The 21,704-nt window shown below is 50.6% G+C and overlaps 1 protein-coding gene across 3 annotated transcripts in view; it reads right to left on the reverse strand.

The window, feature by feature from the left end:
* The window catches only part of SH2D4A (SH2 domain containing 4A), a 62,459-nt gene that overhangs the window by 26,870 nt on the left and 13,885 nt on the right, over positions 1 to 21,704 (reverse strand). For all 3 annotated transcript variants that reach the window (XM_043454598.1, XM_043454596.1, XM_043454597.1), the window contains exons 3-4: positions 17,835 to 17,994; positions 16,399 to 16,555 (exon numbers count right to left, since the gene is read on the reverse strand). In XM_043454598.1, coding sequence (XP_043310533.1) covers positions 16,399 to 16,555; positions 17,835 to 17,994 — 317 coding nt within the window. The remainder of the gene's footprint in view (positions 1 to 16,398; positions 16,556 to 17,834; positions 17,995 to 21,704) is intronic.

Genomic DNA, 21,704 nt, shown 5'->3' on the forward strand with positions numbered 1-21,704 from the left:
CCCTCCTAGGGTCCCTGCTGCCCCCACGCCCCAGCTCAGAATCTGGGCTTCTGCCACTCCACGTGGGTTTCCCAGGAGATGGCTCCTCCCCATGAGGTTCCCAGTTCCGCTGCGGGCATCCCCAGGGCCACCCATGTGGGCCCCATGCCACCCCCACCCCCAGGCTCTGCGGCTGAGTTGGCATAGCACCCCGGGCACCTCCTAAGACCAGGTCAGTCACACCTGCCCCGTCGCCTGCTCCCTGGCCTGAGCGTGGAGTCCAGGCCGCGGCCAGCCTGGCAGCCACGTGACCCGTTTGGCCGAGACGGTCACCCTCAACCCACGGGACCACCACGTCTGAGCCTTGTGCCTGAGGACTCCATCCTGGGTCCTGGCACAGGTCAGAAATTGCAAACGTTTCAGCCGGAGGTCAGTACTGGTGCTAAGATTCAGCATGGAGCACGGGGGGACTTAGGGTCACTTCTGTGCCATAAAGCAAACCCACAGGGCCACCTCAATCCTGGCCCTTCCCCACCACAGCGGGCACGTGGCTACCTGCGACACTGCACTTCCCAGCTGCCCGAGCCATTCCCGTGTGAATAATCATCTCCAGAATAACGGGGGTGATAACTGGCATTGGCCACCTCTGTGTGCGTGCGTGAGTGCTAAGTCGCTTCAGTCGTGTCCGACTCTTTGCCACACCATGGACTGTAGCCCGCCAGGCTCCTCTGTCCATGGGATTCTCCAGGCAAGAATACTGGAGTGGGTTGCCATTTCCTCCTCTGGGGATCTTCCCAACCTAGGGATCGAACCGCATCTCTTACATCTGCTACATTGGCAGTGGGTTTTTTACCACTATCGCCACCTGGGAAGACCCTTATGCCTATTACTTGGCAAATGAATGAATCCTATAGGTTTCACAATCTCTATCTGCCACATTCTCTTTTTCTCTTATTTTGATATTATATTAACAAGGGTATACTATTAAAAAGGATGCAGCCCCCTGGACCAAAAGCACAACAGGACAATAGCCAGTCCCTCTCCTGATGAACAAATGAGAAGGCGCCCGGCAGGCTTTGGGGAAGGCAGTCTGTTCAGAAGCCTGAGATGGCTTTGAAGGGCTCACACTTGTGGTCTTTGAATGCATTTCCACTAAAAGGAGTGTGAACCTTAAAAACAGGTTCATGCTCCCTTCCCTCAGTGATATCAGATCTGTGGGGCATCATTTTGCAAAAAGGATCAGTTTCTTCTACACTGAAAAAGAGGCGGCAGCTACCCACGCTCCCTTGATACCTCCACAGCTACTGTGGACAGTCCCGCAGCTCCGACCTCCAGTCGTGGCTTTCAGAGGGACTCGGGCCTGTGTTACATGCAGAGCTCTGGACCTGGGTTTCATCGGTAGCGTCTCCACCATGAGCAGCTCCTCGACAAGCCTGCAGTTGTTTCCAGAATAAGCGTCAGGCTAATTCCCGGGTGACTCAGCTGGTAAAAAGAATCTGCCTGCAGTGCAGGAGACCCCAGTTCGATTCCTGGGGTTGGGAAGATCCCCTGGAGGAGGGCACAGCCACCCGCTCCATTATTCTTGCCGGGAGAATCCCATGGACAGAGGAGCCTGGCGGGCTACAGTCCACGGGGTCGCAAAGAGTCAGACACGACTGAGCGACTTTCACTTCACTTCTCTCAACACACATCCAGCACCGCTCTTCCAAGTCACGCATTACAGGATGCGCTCCACATTGTCAAGCATTTCCCCGCAGCACCTGCCAGTGACTGTTGTCTGCTTGGGCAAGCACCTAAGTGCTTCTTCAACTGCACTGCCCGCCTCACGCACACACACACCAGTGTTTTCTCACCACTTGCTTTTTAGGAAATCACCATCTGAATTTCATCATCGTGCTCCCTTCTCACTAGCAACACGCTCGCGGCTTCTGCCGTTGTCAGATATTACAGCCTCATCAGTCTTCTTAAAACAACTCAAATCTAAGCACAGAGGCCAGAACCAGTTTCAGTACTTGGTGCTGGCCCGCTGGTGACCGCCAGTGCCACCTGCTGGTGCCGCTCAGAACTGACAGTTCTTTCCTTGTCTGAAGGGTGAGGTTTTGTTTTTAGCACCTCGGAGCTCACAAGTTGGTTCTTGAGTAGACAAGATTTAGCATAAATAATTGATTAATTTAACAACCACCCCAGCGATCGGCACTTCTGTTTAAATCCTTCCATGTGTCTAGAACATATTGTCAACTCTAAAACTGTTCATACGTGCTAAGAACCACGTCTATAAAAATTCTCATTTTAAAGGTGAGCCAAGATTCGCTCTTATTCCAAAGCGTTAAAATAATGTAAAGAAGTTACTCCAGTCTTGCATACAGCATGTTCATTCAGATACACGTCCGTGCTTACAGATGCATGAAACACATCACATACAACGGAATGGACTGGAGGGCGTGTGAGGCAGGAGATCTCCTTTACTGAAAAACAGCCAGATTCAGGGCTCAAAAGCAACGATTCACGGTGCTGGTAGCAGAGGGAGGCAAGCTGAGGACGGCACTCTGAGCACCCCCAACCTGAGGATGAAGAGGCGTCCTGGAGAGGAATGAAGCTTCTCTGAAGTTTCCATGTGATGCTGTGTTCCAGGCAACAGACTGTTATTCCCATTTGTGGGCCTTCCCAGGTGGTGCTAGCGATAAAGAATCTGCCTACCAATGCAGGAGATGTAAGAGACCTGGGTTCAATCCCTGGGTCGGGAAAATCCCCTGCTGGAGGGCATGGCAACCCACTCCAGTATTCTTGCCTGGAGAATCCCATGGACAGAGGAGCCTGGCAGGCTGCAGTCCATGGGGTCACAGACAGTCAGACACAACTGAAGTGACTTAACATGCACGCACACATTCCAATTTGTAACACAAGAAAGGCTGGGAAACCACCTACCTCCCGACATAGATTTTGCTTACAAAGAACTTTCAAATCCATACGTCCTTTGACCTTCCTAAAACCATAGGGTGTCAAAGCAAGTGTTATCCCCTCCCACGAAGGTAAGGCCGCCCGATCACAGGTAGGAAAGCAGGGACTGACGCCCACGTCCTCTCAGGTCTACAGCCTGCTTCTTCCGCGGGGCATTCCAGAGAGCACCCTTCTGCTCTCGCACGCAGAAGCCTGGACCGTCCCCTCCCATCTTCGGCATCGCAGAGACTTCTGCAGCTGTTGAAACTCTCTGGGCAGAGTGAAAGCAATTGTGTCCGCTTTTTATTTGCTTTATTTAAAACCAAAAACTGCCACGCAGTATTTATGCAAAAGTTCCAGAAAATAAGGAGAAAGCTTGGAAGCCAATGACCTCAGAAGACAGCTAATTTTCTGCAGACACCAAGTCAGAATGGTCCTCTCCAATCAGTGTGGACCAAGATCTGGGAGTAGAGCCCCTCCACACTGACCAAAGGAGTTTATAAATGCATATAAATTACGTTAAAATCGGAAGTATGGCCATTCAAATCAACATAAGCAATGTGTTAACAAAAGACTCTGCTAGCAACATTACTACTACACTGTTACAAACTGTGTCTCCTCCAGAGACTGTATGTCACATGAAGATGATTCTAATTATATTCACTTTTTAAACTGGTTTGAAAAGTGGTTCCTTCATTCCCAATAAACCGAGAAGCTCTAGAAGACAGAACATTTTCAACACTGGTTTTTTTAGGGTGAAGAAGGAAATGATGAATCCAGGAGTTAAAATCAAGAGTTTACATTTGAAAGCAAACTGCTGGGTTAAGTATTCGCTCCTCCTGTCCGTACACCTCTTAAATCCACGGTGTTCCTTCATAGACTGATGGTTGGCATAATAAATTCTGCGAGGGCAAAGACCACGTCAACTTAATTAACTCACTGATATCTGGAGCCTCAGCAAAGAGAAGAGTGACTGGGCATTTAGTAGTGTCTCAATAAATACCTGGTGAAAGAGTGGACACACTATAAACTCTCCAGCACTTTCTCAATCATGAAAAGATATTCTGTCTAGTTTCTTTTCAATTTTACTTGCTTGGGGCTGTTCTGGGTCTTTGTTGCCGAGTGCCAGCTTTCTCCAGTTGCAGTGAGCAGGGGCCAGTCTTGAGTTGTGGAGTGTGGGCTTCTCATTGCAGTGACTTCTTTTGGGCTTCCCTCATAGCTCAGTTGGTAAAGAATCTCCCTGCAGTGCAGGAGACCTGGGTTCGATCCCTGGGCCAGGAAGATCCCCTGGAGAAGGACATGGCAACCCACTCCCAGTTCTCTTGCCTGGAGAATCCCATGGACAGACGGCACGTGGACTCTTCCCAGACCACAGGTGGTCCCCTGCGTTGGCAGGCAGATTCTTAACCGCTGGACCACCAGGGAAGCCCCAGTCTAGTTTTAACACTAATAAGAGAGACTGAATTCAAATCCTCCAAAAAAATCGATGGCTTGTCTCCCCACTTTGCTAACCAGGTCACTGGAATAATCGCATTCCTATTTCTATGCCAAGCCATTTTAAGTAAAAAGAGAAACTTCCCAGTGATGACTTTAACAGGAAGCTTTTGAGTGCACTGGGGTTTAACTTCTTTTTTTTTCTTTCTAAAATAGTGAGAGAGGCAGAATAATAAAACTGCGCTTTGATAAAGTGACAAAGGATAATAACACAGAGAAAGTGGAGATACATTCAAAATGCCAACTGGACCAACAAGAGGAAAAAGGGACAATCAATTTTACTGCTGAAAACACAGTGTGGTCCCTGTGGAGAGATTTCACCGAAACATGAATTAGCACAACAGAGACCCTAGAGAATCTTTCCCCCATTTCTCCAACATTGTTTCTAGCAAAATCTATACATGGAGACTCCTGGATAGCCTGATTTGAAAATACAGTGGTTTTGATGTGTGATTTTATGGCACCTCTTTAAATAATCCATTGTCTGGGCGCGCTAAGGCGCTTCAGTCATGTCCGACTCTGTGTGACCCTACGGACTGTGGCTGGCCAGGCTCCTCTGTCCATGGGATTCTCCAGGCAAGAATACTGGAGTGGGTTGCCATGCCCTCCTCCAGGGGATCTTCCTGACCCAGGGACTGACCCCGAGTCTCTTACGTCTCCTGAACTGGCAGGCGGGTTCTCTACCATGAGCATCACTTGGGAAGCCCATCGTCTCTAGTGTCTGAGTTTATTTTGAGCAGAGCTGAGCATGGAACAGTCATGCCGCACGAAGGTCTGCCCATCTGCATCACTCCTCACCCACGACTCTTCCAAGCAATGTGCAGACAGCAGGACTGGAAAGTAAAATCCTCGGAAACACCATTATCAGAGCTAGTCAGTGTTATTAGGGCAACGAGTTTCAGATATGAAAGCGTCTCAGAGGCCCCTCTTACATTTAAATCTATTACCATGAATATTCATGTATTTATTATATATAATATAAATACAATATACATAAGGATAGTAATAAAGAATTGTTTATTAAGAGAGTAGTCAGAGCCTTCAAAACGTGGTTCATTTGGGAAGTCTTGACATAAAATAAAATAGGAACTCACCAATAAATAATAATAGAAACTTGGGGCTTCCCTGGTGGCTCAGCGGTAAAGAATCTGCCTGCCAACGCAGGAGACACGGGTTTGATCCCTGACCCAGGAAGATCCCACATGCCCCAGAGCAACTAAGTCCATGAGCCATAATTATTGAGCTTGTGCCCTAGAGCCTGGGAGCACAAATCCTGAGCCCAAGCATCGCAACCAGAGAAAAGCTTGAGCAGCGATCAAGGCCAGTACAGCCTAAAATAAACGAGTAAAATGATTTTTAAAAAATAATAATAGACAGTAGACAAGAATAATAATAATACTGGACAATAGACAAAGTATAGACGTTTATCTGTACTTTACAAAACACCTCTCTGTATGCTATTTCATCTGATTCTCACATCCAACCCAGTGATTTGCAGCTACTTCACCTCCATTTTTCAGACCAGGAAACTGAGCCCCAGAGAGGTCCTCTGACTCGGGGTCTGTATCTTCCTCCCCAACATACGCTCTCCCAGTGAGGCGGACAAATGAATCAACGCCAGCATCACCGGCACAGCCCAGCATGATAACGTACAACTCTCAACACCAGAACTATTCCTCTCTTTTGTAATTCACTTTATATTAAGTTCTTCATATAACATACTTCTTTTAAAACTCCAACAGCTTAAATGGCTTTTGGGGCTTCCCTGGTGGCTCAGATGGTAAAGAATTTGCCTGCAATGCAGGAGATCCAGGTTCGATCCCTGGGTCAGGAAGATCCCCTGGAGAAGGGAATGGCAATCCACTCCAGTATTCTTGCCTGGAAAACCCCAAGGACAAGGAGCTTGGCTGGCTACAGTCCATGGGGTCGCAAAGAGTTGGACATGACGTGGCAACTAACATTTTCACTTTTTAATTTCAAGGGCTTAGGAGTCTGTGAATGTAGCTTATATAAAATTTTATTCTACAAACTACCATGAAATTCTATTACAGTTACACAAAATCAGCTTGGGAAACTGTGTAACTCTGATTATGGCTCCACTCTTGAGTTAAAATGGTCCCACTTAATTCCTCAACTGTTTTTACTTGGAATACTCAATACTTTCTCACAAAAAATAATACTGAAATGCTTCCTTCATGTAGCCTAGGAGGGAACAGACATCAAGGGACATGGTTAGTTGTTTGGGATTTTATCTCTCTTTTTTGTTCGCACCCAACTCAACCCTCAAAATTCCACTTGCATTTCAGGAGTACATCTCCCCTCCTGTTTGCAGTGGTTTCCTCATTACTAGTCCCTCCGGGGGCAGACTAGAGCCAGCTGCCCCGCGAGGGCTCCACCAAGCCCCGGCACAGGGCATCTACCCCTCGGAGGAGGCGGGCTCTCCACCCGCATACTACCCTCCAAGGTTAAGCCACCGAGGGAGCTATGCTAACGCTACTTTTCACTCTTCTTTTATAATTTTATTTATTTTTGGCTGTGCTGGGTCTTCGCGGCTGCACAAGCTTTTCTCTGGTTGTGGCAAGTGGGGGCTACTCTCCTGGTGCAGTATGCGGGCTCCTCACCGTGGAGGCCTCTCATTTCAGAACAGGCCCCAGGGCATGCGGGAGTCAGCAGCTGCGGCCCCGGGCGCTGGGGCGCCGGCTCAGGAGGTGTGGTGCGTGGGCTCAGATGCTCCTCCGCATGTGGTATCTTCCCGCATCAGGGATTGAACCCGTGTCTCCCGCTTGGCAGGGCGACCCTTTTCCACTGAGCCGGAGAAGTCCTACTTTTCACTCTCAATAGAAAGCCTGTGCCACAGACAACCCCAAACTCTGGGTGCCAGACAGCAGCGCCTCGAGACGGGCAAGAGTCCAAGAGGAAAAACCAAGCATTTTCTTTTCCATCCTGTCCAAGTGGTCTGATCGCAACATGTTGTTTCTGAGTCTCTTTACGAAGACAAGCAACCGAAATTCAGCTTCAGAGAATTACTGGTGACCGAGCAGACAGCAAGCTTAACAACTTTGCTCTGGGAGGGACGAGGGAGGGAAGGAGGCAGGGAAACCTGAGAGGAAGGCTTTCATCACGTCTGAACATCATCTTACAGGTACTGCTTCACTGCTCTCAATGGGAGGGAACATCACCTGCGAGTCAGAGTAACACCTCAAAACACAGCTGGACACCACACCGTTTCAAGGCCAACTTTACAGTCAAAGTGCACATTTTAGTGGCATGTTTTTTCATCAGTTGCTTTAGTGAAATGACAGGTGCAAAAGCAGGTACCAGAGCCTTGGGCAGTGTGGGAGGGGTGTGTGTGTGTGTGTGTGTGTGTGTGTGTGTGTGTGCACCGTAGGAGTGGAAAGGCAAGCGGTCTCATCTCCAGCTCCATGTGGTTAAAGAAGATACAACATATAACAGGAAAGAGTCTTGCTCAAGGATTTTTTAATATGCTAGCTTCAAGGTCTTTTTCTCTTTTTTTGGAATGCTTTGAATTCCAGATGTTTGTGTTTTAACTTTTTTTTTCAATCTCCTGTTTTGTAATATGGTCCACTATGAAGGCCATTTCTGTAAAAACAAGTAATTCTCTGGAAACAAAATCTAAAAGTGAGCAGATAGTTTTATTCGAGGTCCTCTTTGGGGCAAGGACAGTCAGTCTACTGACGGAGAGTCAGTCCCCAGCCTACAAATCACCCGTCGCAGACACACACAAGGGCTCATCTTTGAATTAGCACCCCAGCCACCCCTCTCCCGACCACGTTCAGACCTGCTCCCTCCCACATTCTCCTGCAGGAAGGGGTTAAACACTGACTGTTTCGGGGGGATGGGAGGCTGTCAGCATGGGGGGTCCCTAGGGGTCTCTGCTCAGTTCTGCTCCTGGTTCTACCTGAACTCCCCCGGGGAGGGCGCCTGTTCGCACGGTGCAGCTCCTGCCATTTTCTCGGGCTCCGATTAAGTCCCCATCAGACTTGTCTCTGCCTGAGAACGGCCTCTGCTTCCCAACCTGCCTGTCTCAGAACCCGGCTGGGTGACAGCTAAGTTCTGATATGTATCATCACCTCCCGGTCAGCGACAGACTCTGAGCAATGCTGGAGTGTTTGCTGTCCTCCACCGAGAACCACAACGCTCTCACTAAATGTTAAGCAGACCATCAGTTCTGAGTCTCCCAAGTGCTGTCACCACTGCCAAGGACAAGGGCAGGGCAGGTACTCTGCAGAAGGCAACAGCTTTCAGAATAAATGCCATGCAGTCAGCTCTGATCTAGGCATCTTTTCTGCCTTGTCAACTGCGCAAGGCACACAGCCTCCACCTGCCTCCACCCTCTCTGAAAAATGACAAGGACCACGGCTGTGCTCGTGGTGAGAACAGCATCTTGTAACTGAAGGACTTCAGGGGACAGTTCTTGCTGCTTCCATGAGGTAAGACTAGGAAAGCATCTGCATACTGTTTCAGCTTCCTTTGTAAAGAAACATTGCTAATTTAATCCTTATTTTATGGCGGGAACTGATTCCTCTAGCGTGACAGAGCTGCTTCAAAGGGGGGAACCCCCATTCCCAGACCAGCAGTCTTCTATTGTGTCAGCTCTACGGTTTCAAGGAATCTGGTACTTAACCAGCCAGTCTTACTTTCAGCTATCCATTTATTAAAATGAAAATTTTAAGTTAACATAAATATATTCTTAAAAAAACATTTTGTAAAGATTATCTTGAGTGATAAAGATACTGAACCCCAAGTTTTCTAAATCCTAAAGCAGGGATCAGACAACTCTCCTGAAATCCCCTAGACTTGCTTCTCATAAGGACAAAGCATAAAGTCTCCACCCTCAGAACTGAGGCACATCTTTCATTGTTCTAGAAGACATCTCCTTGGATAAAGCCATCTGCAGATGAAGGTATAAAATAAGGCATTGTTCCATTGGTACAGAACGATCCAGCTGCAGACCTAAAGATTGGGCTGTTCACTGCTCTGGTTCCACGGAAGGAAGGGTACAGGTCTCTACATTTTTTGTATGTAAGGAGATTAACTATGCCCAGGTAGGCCAAGAGATACGGGTTTGAGCCTGGGGGTAGAGGGCTGTGGGGAAAAGCTCAGGATACGACAGCTAGTTGACTAGGGAGGACGTAATTTCTACTTTATTTCCAGAGAGGAGGCCGGGTTAACCTCACACTGCACTGCTGGCTTTGGACCTCACGCCACTGCCCAATTCCCGCTCAGATGTCAACGTCCGGTCCCGGGGACATGATTTACCCAGTGAAACTGCACAGACACCGTCTTTAACAGCGGCAGAGACCTGAGAAAATAGTCACGTTCAGGCCACACAGGCACGAGTGGTGTTTAGGGTCATGAGTATTTAGAGCTGAAAGGAAACTCGTGCGGATTTCTCTCTGCAAACAGAGCATCTGCGGACAGGGGAGGAGAGCTGCGATCCATTAGTGATGTCTGTGAGGAAGGGCACAAGAAGGAGGGGGCCCTGGCTGCGGGGAGGAGAGCTGCGATCCATTAGTGATGTCTGTGAGGACAGGGCACTAGGAGGAGGGAGCCCTGGCTGCCGGGAGGAGAGCTGCGATCCATTGGTGATGTCTGCGCAGACAGGGCACAAGGAGGAAGGGGCCCTGGCTGTGGGGAGGAGAGCTGCGATCCATTAGTGATGTCTGTGCGGACAGGGCACAAGGAGGAGGAGGCCCTGCCTGCGGGGAGGAGAGCTGTGATCCATTGGTGATGTCTGTGCAGGTGCAGGCGTAGGAGCGGTCTCGTGCTCTGTGACGACAGACCATTTAAACGCCTCTCAACTGGATCTGCATATGTTTCCCTCAGAGTGTGCTCACTCACTCGTGTCCAACTCCTGGCCACCCCATGGACTGAGGCCCGCCAGGCTCCTCTGTCCATGGGATTCTCCAAGCAGGAATACTGGAGTGGGGTGCCATCTCCTCCTCCAGAGGATCCCTCAGAAGGTAAAGCATTTCAAAAATATGTCTTGTACTAATCCATCCTTGTGCATTAAAAAATTTTTTTCAGGGTCTTAATTTTTAAATTTGCTTGTAATCTTTAAATTTGTAGTCATGAGGTAATTTTCTAAAAGGGAATTTGTTATGGGTGAACTTGATTTAATAAAAAACCAAATGTAAACATTTGCATTTACACTAAAAATATCCAAAGTAGACTAGTCAGTCGTTATAAAATGTACTATGTGATGCTATTAAGTAACTAGTCAATACAATGTATATTAGTTTATATAAATAGATGGGTGGATAAGTAGGGAGGCAGTTCAGATGGATGGATGGATGGATGGATAGATAGCTTTTGGATGACTAACATGTGCTCATATAGTAAAAAAAAAAAAAAAATTATTGCTAATAAAGATAAATACTACATGTCCGACTCTTCTCGACCCCATGGACTGTAGCCTACCAGGCTCCTCCGTCCATGGAATTTAATAGGCAAGAACACTGGAGTGGGTTGCCATTTCCTTCTCCAGGGGATCTTCCTGACCTAGGGATCAAACCCAGGTCTCTCGCACTGCAAGCAGAGGCTTTACCATCTGAGCCACCAGTGATTTGGATACATATTCATTAAAAAGTTATATTTTTCAAATACAGCGGAAGAAGCCTCTCACTTTACAGATAAGGAAAAACAAAATCCTGCAGACACAGTGAGAATGAAAGCTCAGTTCTTCTGAGTACATTTACCATGTTTGCTCTCATTATGTCACCATCGCACAAAAGTCTATGCCAAGTCCACAATCCCTTATTACCAGTTCTGAAATCCAACAAGTTCTGAATGTACACAACTTATCCTGAGGAGAAAACGTGACCTGGACTACCATGAGGCCATTTACAGTATTTACCCTCACTGATTAGAGTGTAACTAAGCCCTACTGGGGACACACATATTACACAGTATAGACACAGCATTTCTCTTATAAAATCTGAAAAAATCAGAAATCTAAAATGCATCTTGCCCAGGGATTTGGATAACGGAGGGCAGGCCAGTACTGCTGAGCCCTCCGCCTTCAGGGTGTGGTGGGCAGTAAAAGTCAAAGTTGCTCAGTCATGTCCGACTCTTTGCGACCCCACGGACTATACAGCCCGTGAAATTCTCCAGGCCAGAATATTGGAGTGGGTAGCCTTTCCCTCCTCCAGGGGATCTTCCCAACCCAGGGATCAAACCCAGGTCTCCCATACTGAAGGTGGATTCTTTACCAGCTGAGTCACCAGGGACGGAAAGGTATGCTTTTAATTTCTGGGGCTCAAAAAAAAGGCAGGTATTTTTAATTCCTGGGGCTTCCATGGTGGCTCAGTGGTAAAGAATCCGTCTGCCAATGCAGGAGACGTGAGTTCGATCCCTGGGTCAGGAAGATCCCTTGGAGAAGGGAATGGCAACCCACTCCAGTATTTTTGCCCAGAAGCCCATGGACGAAGGAGCCTGGCGGGCTACAGTCCATGGGGTCGCCAAAGAGTCGGTCACAACTTAGCGACTGAACAACCACAATTTTTAATCTCCAGTTTTTATGGAGGAGAAGACGGAGGCTCCAACAGGTTCTGAGATTTGTCTGCCGGCCCTCGGGAGAAGCCGGGTCTCACAGACGCAGCGCTGCCAGGCGCAGGTAGACACCACGCGCGCGGTCTGGCCGACTGCCGAGGCAGCGGCAGGGCTGGGTTGTCAGCTGTGAGGATGCCGCCTGGATCTTCCCTCCACTCCCTGCTCACTCCCTCCCCTTTCTCTTTCTCCCTGTTTTCTTACAGAAGAAAGTCTACTGTTTAATTTGAAAGCCAACAACATCTGGATCTAAAGCATTCCTGCTCTAGGAGGAAAAAAAGCAAAACCTCGAATCCCCAGGGTGTGATGGTGAGGGTGCAGCCGGTTTGTCCCCAGCAGAAGAGGGCGGAGCCCCGCCTCTAACACAGGCCCCGCCTCTAACACAGGCCCCGCCCAGCCACGGGCCTGCCCCCTCCACTCCGAGAACACATCGGGTTTCAGATCCCAGACTGTGGCTCTGAGGATGGAGTGGGATCCTGAAGCCAAGTCCTCCGGCAGCTGGTCCAGGGATACCTTCACGTAAAGGGTCAAATTCCTCACCCCAGCCAGGATAGCCCCAGCTACCCGCACAAAAGCAAACCTGCCTTTTCACCAAAGAATATCCCGGGCTCCTGGCTACACCCTTAGGATGTGCTGTTTCCGCCTCTTGGCATCCTCTTAAAGTAATTTTGTCTTATTCAAAATATTAGTGGGTAAAGAGAGCAGATGGGGCTTTTCTGGTGGCTTAGAAGGTAAAGAATCCACCTGCAATGCAGGAGACCCAGGTTCAATCCCTGGGTTGGGAAGATTCCCCTGGAGGAGGAAATAGCAGTCCACTCCAGTATTCTTGCTGCAAGAATCCCATGGACAGAGGAGCCTGGCGGGCTACAGTCCATGGGGTCGCAAAGAGCTGGACACAACTGAGCGACTAACACTTTCATTTTCAAAGAGAGTGGATAATGAAGGATTAACAGTGGGATTTGCCCTGAGTCCTACACAGGCCCAAAGGGGCCGCAGACTACATGTCTCCCACCATATCTGCCACCTCCATACTTTCACAAGACAATCAGGGCAGAGCTGAAAAGACACTGGCGGGTACAAATGCAGGGGCCCAGTCCACTCCTGTTGTTCAGCCGCTAAGTTGTGTCCGACTCTTTGTGACTTCATGGACTGCAGCAGATCAGGCTTCCCTGTCCTCCACTGTCTCCCGGAGTTTGCTCAGATTCTTGTCCATTGAGTTGGTGATGCCATCCAACCATCTCATCCTCTGTCGTCCCCTTTTCCTGCTGTCCTCAGTCTTTCCCAGCATGAGGGTCTTTTCCAGTGAGTCAGCTCTTCTCACCCAGGTGGCCAAAGATTGGATCTTTTTATGATTCTGGAAAATTGACTGTTCTTTAAATCCTCCCATGGTTATTCAGATAAGCATTATGATCACAGACTTCAATAAAAATGCTTGATAGTTTTTCTTTTCATAATACATTTTAGGCCTTGTGTAGACAATGAAATTTTAAAGACATGACAATATCTTTTTATTAACAGATACTATGGTTGAATTTATATTTTTTCTTGGGTTCCAAAATCACTGCAGACAGGGACTGCAGCCATGAAATTAAAAGACGATTGTTCCTTAGGAGAAAAGCTATGACAAATCTAGACAGTGAATTAAAAAGCAGAGACATCACTTTGCCAACAAAGGTTCCTATAGTCAGAGCTAGGGTTTTTCCAGGAGTCATATACAGATGTGAAAGCTGAACCACAAAAAAGGCTGAGCACCAAAGAACTGATGCTTTCAAATTGTGGTTCTGGAGAAGACTCTTGAGAGTCTCTTAGACTGCAAGATCAAATAAGTCAATCCTAAAGGAAATCAACCCTGAATATTCACTGGAAGGACTGATGCTGAAGCTCCAATAATTTGGCCATCTGATGCAAAGAGCCAACTCATTGGAAAAGATCCTGATGCTGGAAAAGATTGAAGGCAAAAGGAGAAGAGGGTGGCAGAGGATGAGATGGTTAAATAGCAACACTCACTCAATGGACATCAATCTGAGAGAACTCTGGGAGATAGTGAAGGAGGAAGCCTGGTGTGATGCAGTCCATGGGATCACAAAGAGTCAGACACAACTTAGCAACTGAACAACAATGGTTAAGTTACGGCCGCAACACAGAAATCTTTACAGTGCAAGTCTGGACTGCATTTTGGAAACACGCATTGTCTTGGTCTCTCACCAGAGTTCTTTCCCAAGGAGCAGATCTGGAGAAGACAACAAATCTGTACATTGGAATTATGACGGGAGTGGGCGTTAAAGCAGGTATATGAAAACAAGGACTTTCAGAGATTCAGGGGCAGATTAGTCTCTTCGGGTGTTAGTTTATGCATGTGCCACACAGAAATCACACTCATGTCATAAAATGAAATAATTCCATAAGAAAAAGCTTTGCAAACTCTAAATCAAAATGTGTGTATTTTATTCTTTTATATAAAATCAGCTTCCCTGGCGGCTCAGATGGTAAGGAATCTGCCTGCAGTGCAGATCTGGGTTCAATCCCTGGGTGGGGAAGATACCCTGGAGAAAGAAATGGCAACCCACTCCAGTATTCCTGCTTGGAGAATCCCATGGACAGAGGAGCCTGATGGGCTTACAGTCCACAGGTCCCAAAGAGTTGGACATGACTTGGCAACTAAGCGCACATATAAAATCAACTTACAACTCCACCTCAATGAGCATGAGAAATCCCTGATGTTTCTAAACCAGACTCAGACTAGTCTTTATGGCTGATGCATGCTGATGCAGGGCAGAAACCGACACAATCTGGTAAAGCAATTATCCTTCATTAAAAAAACAAACAAACAGCAACTCCTTCAGCATTTGGTTCCTGTTTATGCTGATGACACTCTCATGCCCCTAGGCGTCCAAGCTTGGAAACCTGTGCTAAAGACCTTGATCTGATGCAAGAATGCAAGACCTACTCTGATGCAAGAATGGTCAGTTCCTCTGAAAAGAATCTGCTCAGGTCAGCCCCTTGCTCAGAAATCATTGACCACTGGCAACCGTTCTTGCACAACAGGTTGCCCCCAAGACCCTCCCCATCTGGCCCCATCCACCCTTCACTCCATCACTGCCTCTGCACGCCAGCCACCCCAGCCACACAGCCCTGCCCAGTGGTCTCTCTGCTGGAACCTCCAGCCCCAGGCACCCTGTGTGGTCACCTCCAGCTCCGAGTCCCCTGCAGAGCCGTTCTGCCCGCCGTGGTGATGCTCACGTCCCTGGGCTAAGAGCACAGAAACACACCCCAGTCCTTGGACCACTGCTTCCGCTTGAAATGACACTTTATGTGAAGTCTCTCTTGCTTCCTCAGTTATGAAGTCCACAACAGCAGTGATTCCTATTTTCACTCCTGCAGTGTGATCTCAGTCCTGGGACATAACGGTACTTGTTCACTGAACGAGTAAATCAATCCATCTTGGGGTCTTCTCCTCCATGTACCCCCCCATCCCTGCTCAACACTCTCCAAGAAGTAGAGAGCACATACAGCGCCAGAAGGCCGGAGCCCTCGCAGAAGCCAGGCTGCTGCAAATCCCCTGCTAGCCCTCCGGGTAATTAAGTTCTTGGCAGAAGAAATAACCTCATCATCTAGTTTTATTATTCTTCCAAAGCACAATCCCAGAAGCAAATTGCGTTTGAGCTCTTGTAAACCATCTGACACCTCAGAGAATTCATTCTAGCTCCGAGGACAGAACTCTTGTTGTGTGGAGGACAACAGCCATCCCACAAACCAGGCAAACCCCATGAAACCAACGGGCCCTGACGCTTCGTCCTCAACGAAAGGGGTCAGGGCAGCCCCTTGCTCAAAAATCATTGACAACTGTCGACCGTTCTTGCACAACAGGTCGCCCCCAAGACACTCCCTGTCCGGCTCCATCCACCCTTCACTCCATCATTGGGGTGAAGCGGGGGTTACTCATGAGGACACAGTCTAGATCCCAGAGGAGCCGGTGTTCCAGGCCCAGCAAACCACAGCCTTAAGCGGCAGACCCGGCCCTGCCCGCCCTGGTGAGGAGAGCTGGCTGCAGTCTGTCCACGCCAGTCCCGGAGGCCACGGGACCAGGAGATCCGCCGTCCACCAGCTGGCCCTTCGAGAAAGACCCTGCAGACCCGTTACAGAAAAATGTAACAGGAAAAAATAACCCTGGGGATGTCTTAACGATGCACAGTTTTCTATTTAGAGTTCTCTCCTCACACCTTCTCTCATGCAGAGGGGGCTCTATGTTGTTTCTGAAGAAGCAGGTGAGTCCATCCCCCTAAGGAACAACCACAGGGCCTTCAAGCTGGAGGAACCTTCCCCAGAAAAGCCCAATGAGGATCCTGACGCCCCGGGGCCCCGACACCTCTGTCTCCCCGACGTGAAGTTCCGCACACTTTACGGACGTGAAAGACTCACGGGCGCTTTCTGCTCTGCCAGCGGCGCAGCTGGCCCGCAGCCTCGGCCCGGCGTCCCCGCCTCCGCCGCCTTCTCCCCCACGTTCCCGGGCGCCCGCCCCTCGGAGGATGGAGGCTTTGGTTTCGAGCTGCTGCTGAGCTCTCCGGGCTGAGCTTTTCTGGAGAGAAACAAACGTGGAATTATCAAAACACATCCTGCAGTAAAAAGACAAGCGTTCCCCCAAGTGGATGTCTACGTTCAAACGATGCGAACGGCGCTGACGGCAGGCTGAGCCCTTGCGAGGCACTTGAAGACGTGAACCAAGTCCTCACAGCAGCCCTGCGGGGACGGTGAGGTCATCCTGGCTTTGCTAAAAGAGGCTCAGGATAACCGTTATCCCGCATCCAAGGCCCGGCAGCGGCCAGGATTGGAATCCAGGTCTGCCCGGCTCCCGAATCAGAGGTTGAACAGCCTTCCTTCTGTTCGTGAACAGAACAGAGTGGAACAGAGCATGCAGCCTTCGCGTCCTCAGCAGCACAGAGTCCCTTTTTTATCCTGTGTGCCCACCTATGGCTGTGAAGTCACAGCCCTGGGGCGTGGGACAGAGGCCCCCTGTCTGCTCCTGTGTCTCCTCTCATGCAGGGCTGCCCACACTCGGGGCGGGGTGCCCAGAAGCCACCCTAGCACCCGGCAGAGGGGACCCACGCCCTGCCCCGAGTCTGCCACCCACGTGACCTTCCTGTGTCTGCAGTTGGTCTCACCCAGCACCTCTTCACTGTCTACAGAATAAGATCCAGAGTCCTAAATCTGGCCTTCGAGGCACATGACATCCCGACCCCCATCACCCACGTGCACCCCAAACACGCAGAACGATTCACCATCATCCCACATATCAAATACCCTCTATTGAGGAGTCCTGATGACCTCCTGCCTGCCTTTTCCCACCTGACCTCCTGCAAGCTGGAAAACTACTTACCTTTCCAGGTTCTCCCCCTGGGATCTGGGAGCCCCTGCCTGGCCTGAGTCACAGCGCACACACAGCCCGCGTGGCCACCCGTTTCTCCTCCTGGACTGCAAGCTCCCAGTCCGTCCCTGAGAGCCCGGCATAGACAGACCCCCCTCGGGCCTGCTCTCCTCAGCAGCAGCTCTGGAGCCTGAAGCCTGAGGGGGTCCTGGAGCCTCACTCACTCCCGCAACTATGCTGCTCTTGCTCAATGTTAGGGAAGCCCAGGGTCACGGGGAACCTCATCCACAATGTCCCAATGGGGATGCAGGACAGCCGACGTGGTGGCATCGTGAGTGAAAGGGGTCCCCCAAGGTCAGAAGGGAGAACTTTCCAGAAACTGGATGCCACCACATGCCCTCGAGTCCCGCCTGGCCCTCCTGCAGGCTCTACCAGCCAAGAAGCACAGCGGCCCCTCTGGCCTGGCTGGCCCTCCCGGCCCGCGGGTCCACACCTGAGCTCCGCCGTCTCCTGCTCGGCCTTCAGCCTCGCCCTCTCCGCGAGGATCTCATCACAGATCACATCGTAGGGTTTGTCCAGGTGGTGTTCACCCATCACCCAGACCCAGACCTCCTTGTCGGCTCCCAGTTTCCAGTGAACGGATTTGCTGTTGTCTGCAAGCAAAACAAGAATCTGGTTTGAACAAGTATCTTCGGCCGTGGGTTAGGAGGTTTTCCACCGTTCAAGTATTTAAAGATCAGATGAAGCGAAGCACGTCCGACGTGCTCTGAGCAAGCAGCCCCTTCCAGGGCGGTGGCTGGACTGTCCGTTTTAAATCATGATGAGTGTGGGTTCTGCACATGCCCTTTTTATAAGTGAAGACCCGAGATGGGAAGACCACTGTCTGTGTTATCTCTAGGGTAACGGAGCCAACATCAGACACGTGAACCTCTGAAGCCTAAGAATCTCCCTGCAACCCAGCTGCTCTTGGGCACGGCGTGTCCACCATCTTCCTAGGATTCACTGCTGGGTCCAAGGCGTGCGTTTTAGAGTCACACCAGCTTTGCTTTAAACCCTAGCCCTGCCACTCAGCCGTACAACTTGGACAAATCATTTAATCTCCCTAAGCCTCAGTTTCTTGTCCACATAACAGGAACGCTAACGTCCGCTCAGGAGGACAGCCGTGGGGGGAGGCAGCCGTGGGGGCAGGTCCCCGGGTGTCTGACACACGACGGCGCTCAGCAGAGGCGGGTGCAATTGCTCCTCTGTGCTGTTGACAGACGTGGCAGCTGAGAGACTCCCATCAGCCGTGAGAGACGACGCGCCCGGAGTAGGAGACGTGGGGAAGCTCCTAGAATAGCCCCGTTCCCTGCTGGTCGCTGTGTTTACTTTCTAATTCCTGCTCCTCCGACAGGCACATCAGGCTCCCTGACACCCGGGACGGTGGGCCATCCCCCGGAGAAGTTGGAGGGGGGCAGTCCTAAGTGTGAAGGTCCCGGAGGGGACTCACCAGGGCTGTGAGGGTCCTCAGCTCATCCTCGTCCAGAAGCCTGAGCCCGAGGACACATGCTCACCAGCCCTGCCGAGTGTGTGGCGGGGGGCTGCTGCCGGAATGCAGGCCAGGCCGGGGAAGGGTCGCGGGAAGCAGAGGCCAGCTTCCCATGGAAGAGTCTCCGTCCAGCAGACGGAGGACCAGCGTCCTGCTGTGGACTCAGGACGCGGCCACTCGGGGCCAGCCTAGCTCTTCCTCTGGGCGCCTTCTATCCTCAGGGCTGCAGGGATGCTCTGGGGACAAGGTTCTCAGTATGACAGTCATGGCGTCCCTGGGGGCTCAGGGGTAAAGAATCTACCTGCCAATGCAGGAGACACGGGTTCAATCCCGGGGCCAGGAAGACCCCCCCATGCCGCAGAGCAACCAAGCCCGTGCCCCACAGGTCTTGAGTCTGCGGCTTTGCACCCGGGAACCACAACTAGAGAAGCTGCTGCAATGAGAACACACACTGCAACTAGGGAAAAGCCCGTGCAGCAATGAAGACCCCGCACAGTCAAAAGGTAAATAAATGAAATTATTAACAATAAATAGGATATTGGGGGGGCAGGGAGGAGGAGTCAAACAGTTTGTGCTCAGAGGTGGACGCAGGTATGAGGGCAGGTCAGTCTCAGGTGGGCCCTGGGTGGGGAGGCCGGGTCAGCTCTGGCTCATTGAGATGCCCACAGGTTCCTTCACTGTGGGATGCTGGCGTCCCTCACAAAGCCCCTGTACTGCCTGCTCTGGGGCAGCTAAGAATGTTCCCACTGTGTCCACCTCTCGGTCTTCACCTGACATCCCCCTACCAACGTTCCGGCAGCAGGAGGAAGGTGGTCGGAGATGGCGTGGCTGAGAGCCAAGGGAGGCGGGAGGGGCCCAGGGGTCCCTGCAGCCCCTCTCGGGACAGCAACACACAATCCCCCCAAACTGTGTCCCAGAGCATAACGCAGGGCACTCGGGTGCATGACTACTGTCGGGGGAGGCCCTGTTCTGGGGGTGAGGAATCCAGAAACCCTACGAACACAGGAGGGTCTGAGAAGCAAAGGGGAGTGGCAGCCAAGGGGAGGACAGAGCCCCCATACCTCTGAGGGGGTGGGGGAGGCGTAAGAGACGGCGGCTTTGGGGCAAGAAGGAAGGGGGTTATTGGATGTGTCAGATAGCGTCCCTGATGGGAGTCTCTGCTCTAACGGCGTCTCTCCTTCGGGGCAAAGACCCTGGGGTCCTCGGGGGGTCCACACAGCTCCCTGAACCCGGGGAGGGGGGTTGCCCTGACGCCCTCGGCTTCATGCCAAGACAGGGAGGGCTGTCTCCCACGACATTCCCGCAGCGTCCCTAAGGCTGGCGGGGTGCAGAGCTGGGTGCTGCAGGGTGCACGGGGTGAGACACCCTCCTGCAGGTCACCAGGGCCTGGGAGAGGAGGGCAGGGCGGCAGGTCACTGACTTGATGAACTTCGCCACCTGTCTATTTCGTGCCAGGCCCTGAGGTGGATGCGCTGCAGACACTTGCAAACAAGACAGACCAGTCCTGGCTTCCAGGGACTCACGTTCCAGCTAAAGGAGGCAGGAGCTGAACCACTAGTTAATTACGAAAGTAGCAGGACTGAGACAATGACATTAGTCACTCAGTCGTGTCTGACTCTTTGCAACCCCATGGACTGTAGCCTGCCAGGCTCCTCTGTCCATGGGATTTTCCAGGCAAGAATACTGGAGTGGGTTGCCATTCCCTTCTCCAGGGGATCTTCCCAAGCCAGGGATCAAACCTGGGTTTCCTGCCTTGCAGGTGGATTTTTTATAGTCTGAGCCACCTGGCTGAGGGAGGGGTGTTAAATTTCTAGAGATGGGGGCGGGTGGGCAGGGGGACATACTCTGTGACCAGGAGAGATTACGTCCAACGAGGATTCAGAGAAGGCAGGGGGCTTCAAAAGAACAGAGAGTAAATAAGTTCCTGGTGTTCAGCTGGGGAGGATGGGTATGGAATTTAGACAGAGAACAGAGTGGCTTTGGTGCTGGACATGAGGAACAGCATGACCGAAGCCCAGGAACAGGAACCGGTGAGGGGCCACGTGGAACCGGGGTCTCCGCCAGAGCTGGCGAGGCTTGAGAAGCCGCCTGGCTGTGGGCTGAGGTCACATGGGGAGCGGGAGCCCGCCTGCCCAGGCCCCGGACGCCCGGTGACGGGGTTTACATGGAGGGCCTGTGTTGCGTAACTCCAGAAAGCTGTACCAAAATCCCAGTGTTCACGGCGCTTTATTTCTCCAGTCCGAGTTTCCTCTTTGATAAAACAGAGGGGGTGAGTCTGAACTCACACACAAGTGCTCAAAAAGGATTAATTCCATGTTCTTGGTCTGACGGACCAACCAAGAGTCCACAATTGTCAGACAGGACGCCACAAAACTCCCAGAAGTGAACACAGGCAAAACATTCTCTGACATAAATCATAACTATTTTCCTAGCTCGGTCTCCCAGGGCAAAAGAAATAAAAGCAAAAATAAACAAATAGGACCTAATCAAACTGAGACGCTTTTGCACAGCAAAGGAAAACCATCAACAAAATGAAAAGACAACCTATGGATTGGGAGAAAATATTTGCAGACAGTGTGACCAAAGAGGCTTAATTTCCAAAATAAATGAACAGCTCAATACCAAAAACAAAACAAAACAAAATACCACCCAATCAAAATGTGAGCAGAGAACCTAAACAGATGTTTTTCCAAAGAAGATACCCACATGGCCAACAGGCACATGAAGAGATGCTCAACATCACTAATTATTACAGAAAGGCAAATCAGAACTACAATAAGGTATCACCTCACACTGGTCAGAACAGCCATCATCAAAAAGATTACAAATAATAAA

This window comes from Cervus canadensis, chromosome 31 (assembly GCF_019320065.1).
Source record: "Cervus canadensis isolate Bull #8, Minnesota chromosome 31, ASM1932006v1, whole genome shotgun sequence".
NCBI lineage: Eukaryota > Metazoa > Chordata > Mammalia > Artiodactyla > Cervidae > Cervus > Cervus canadensis.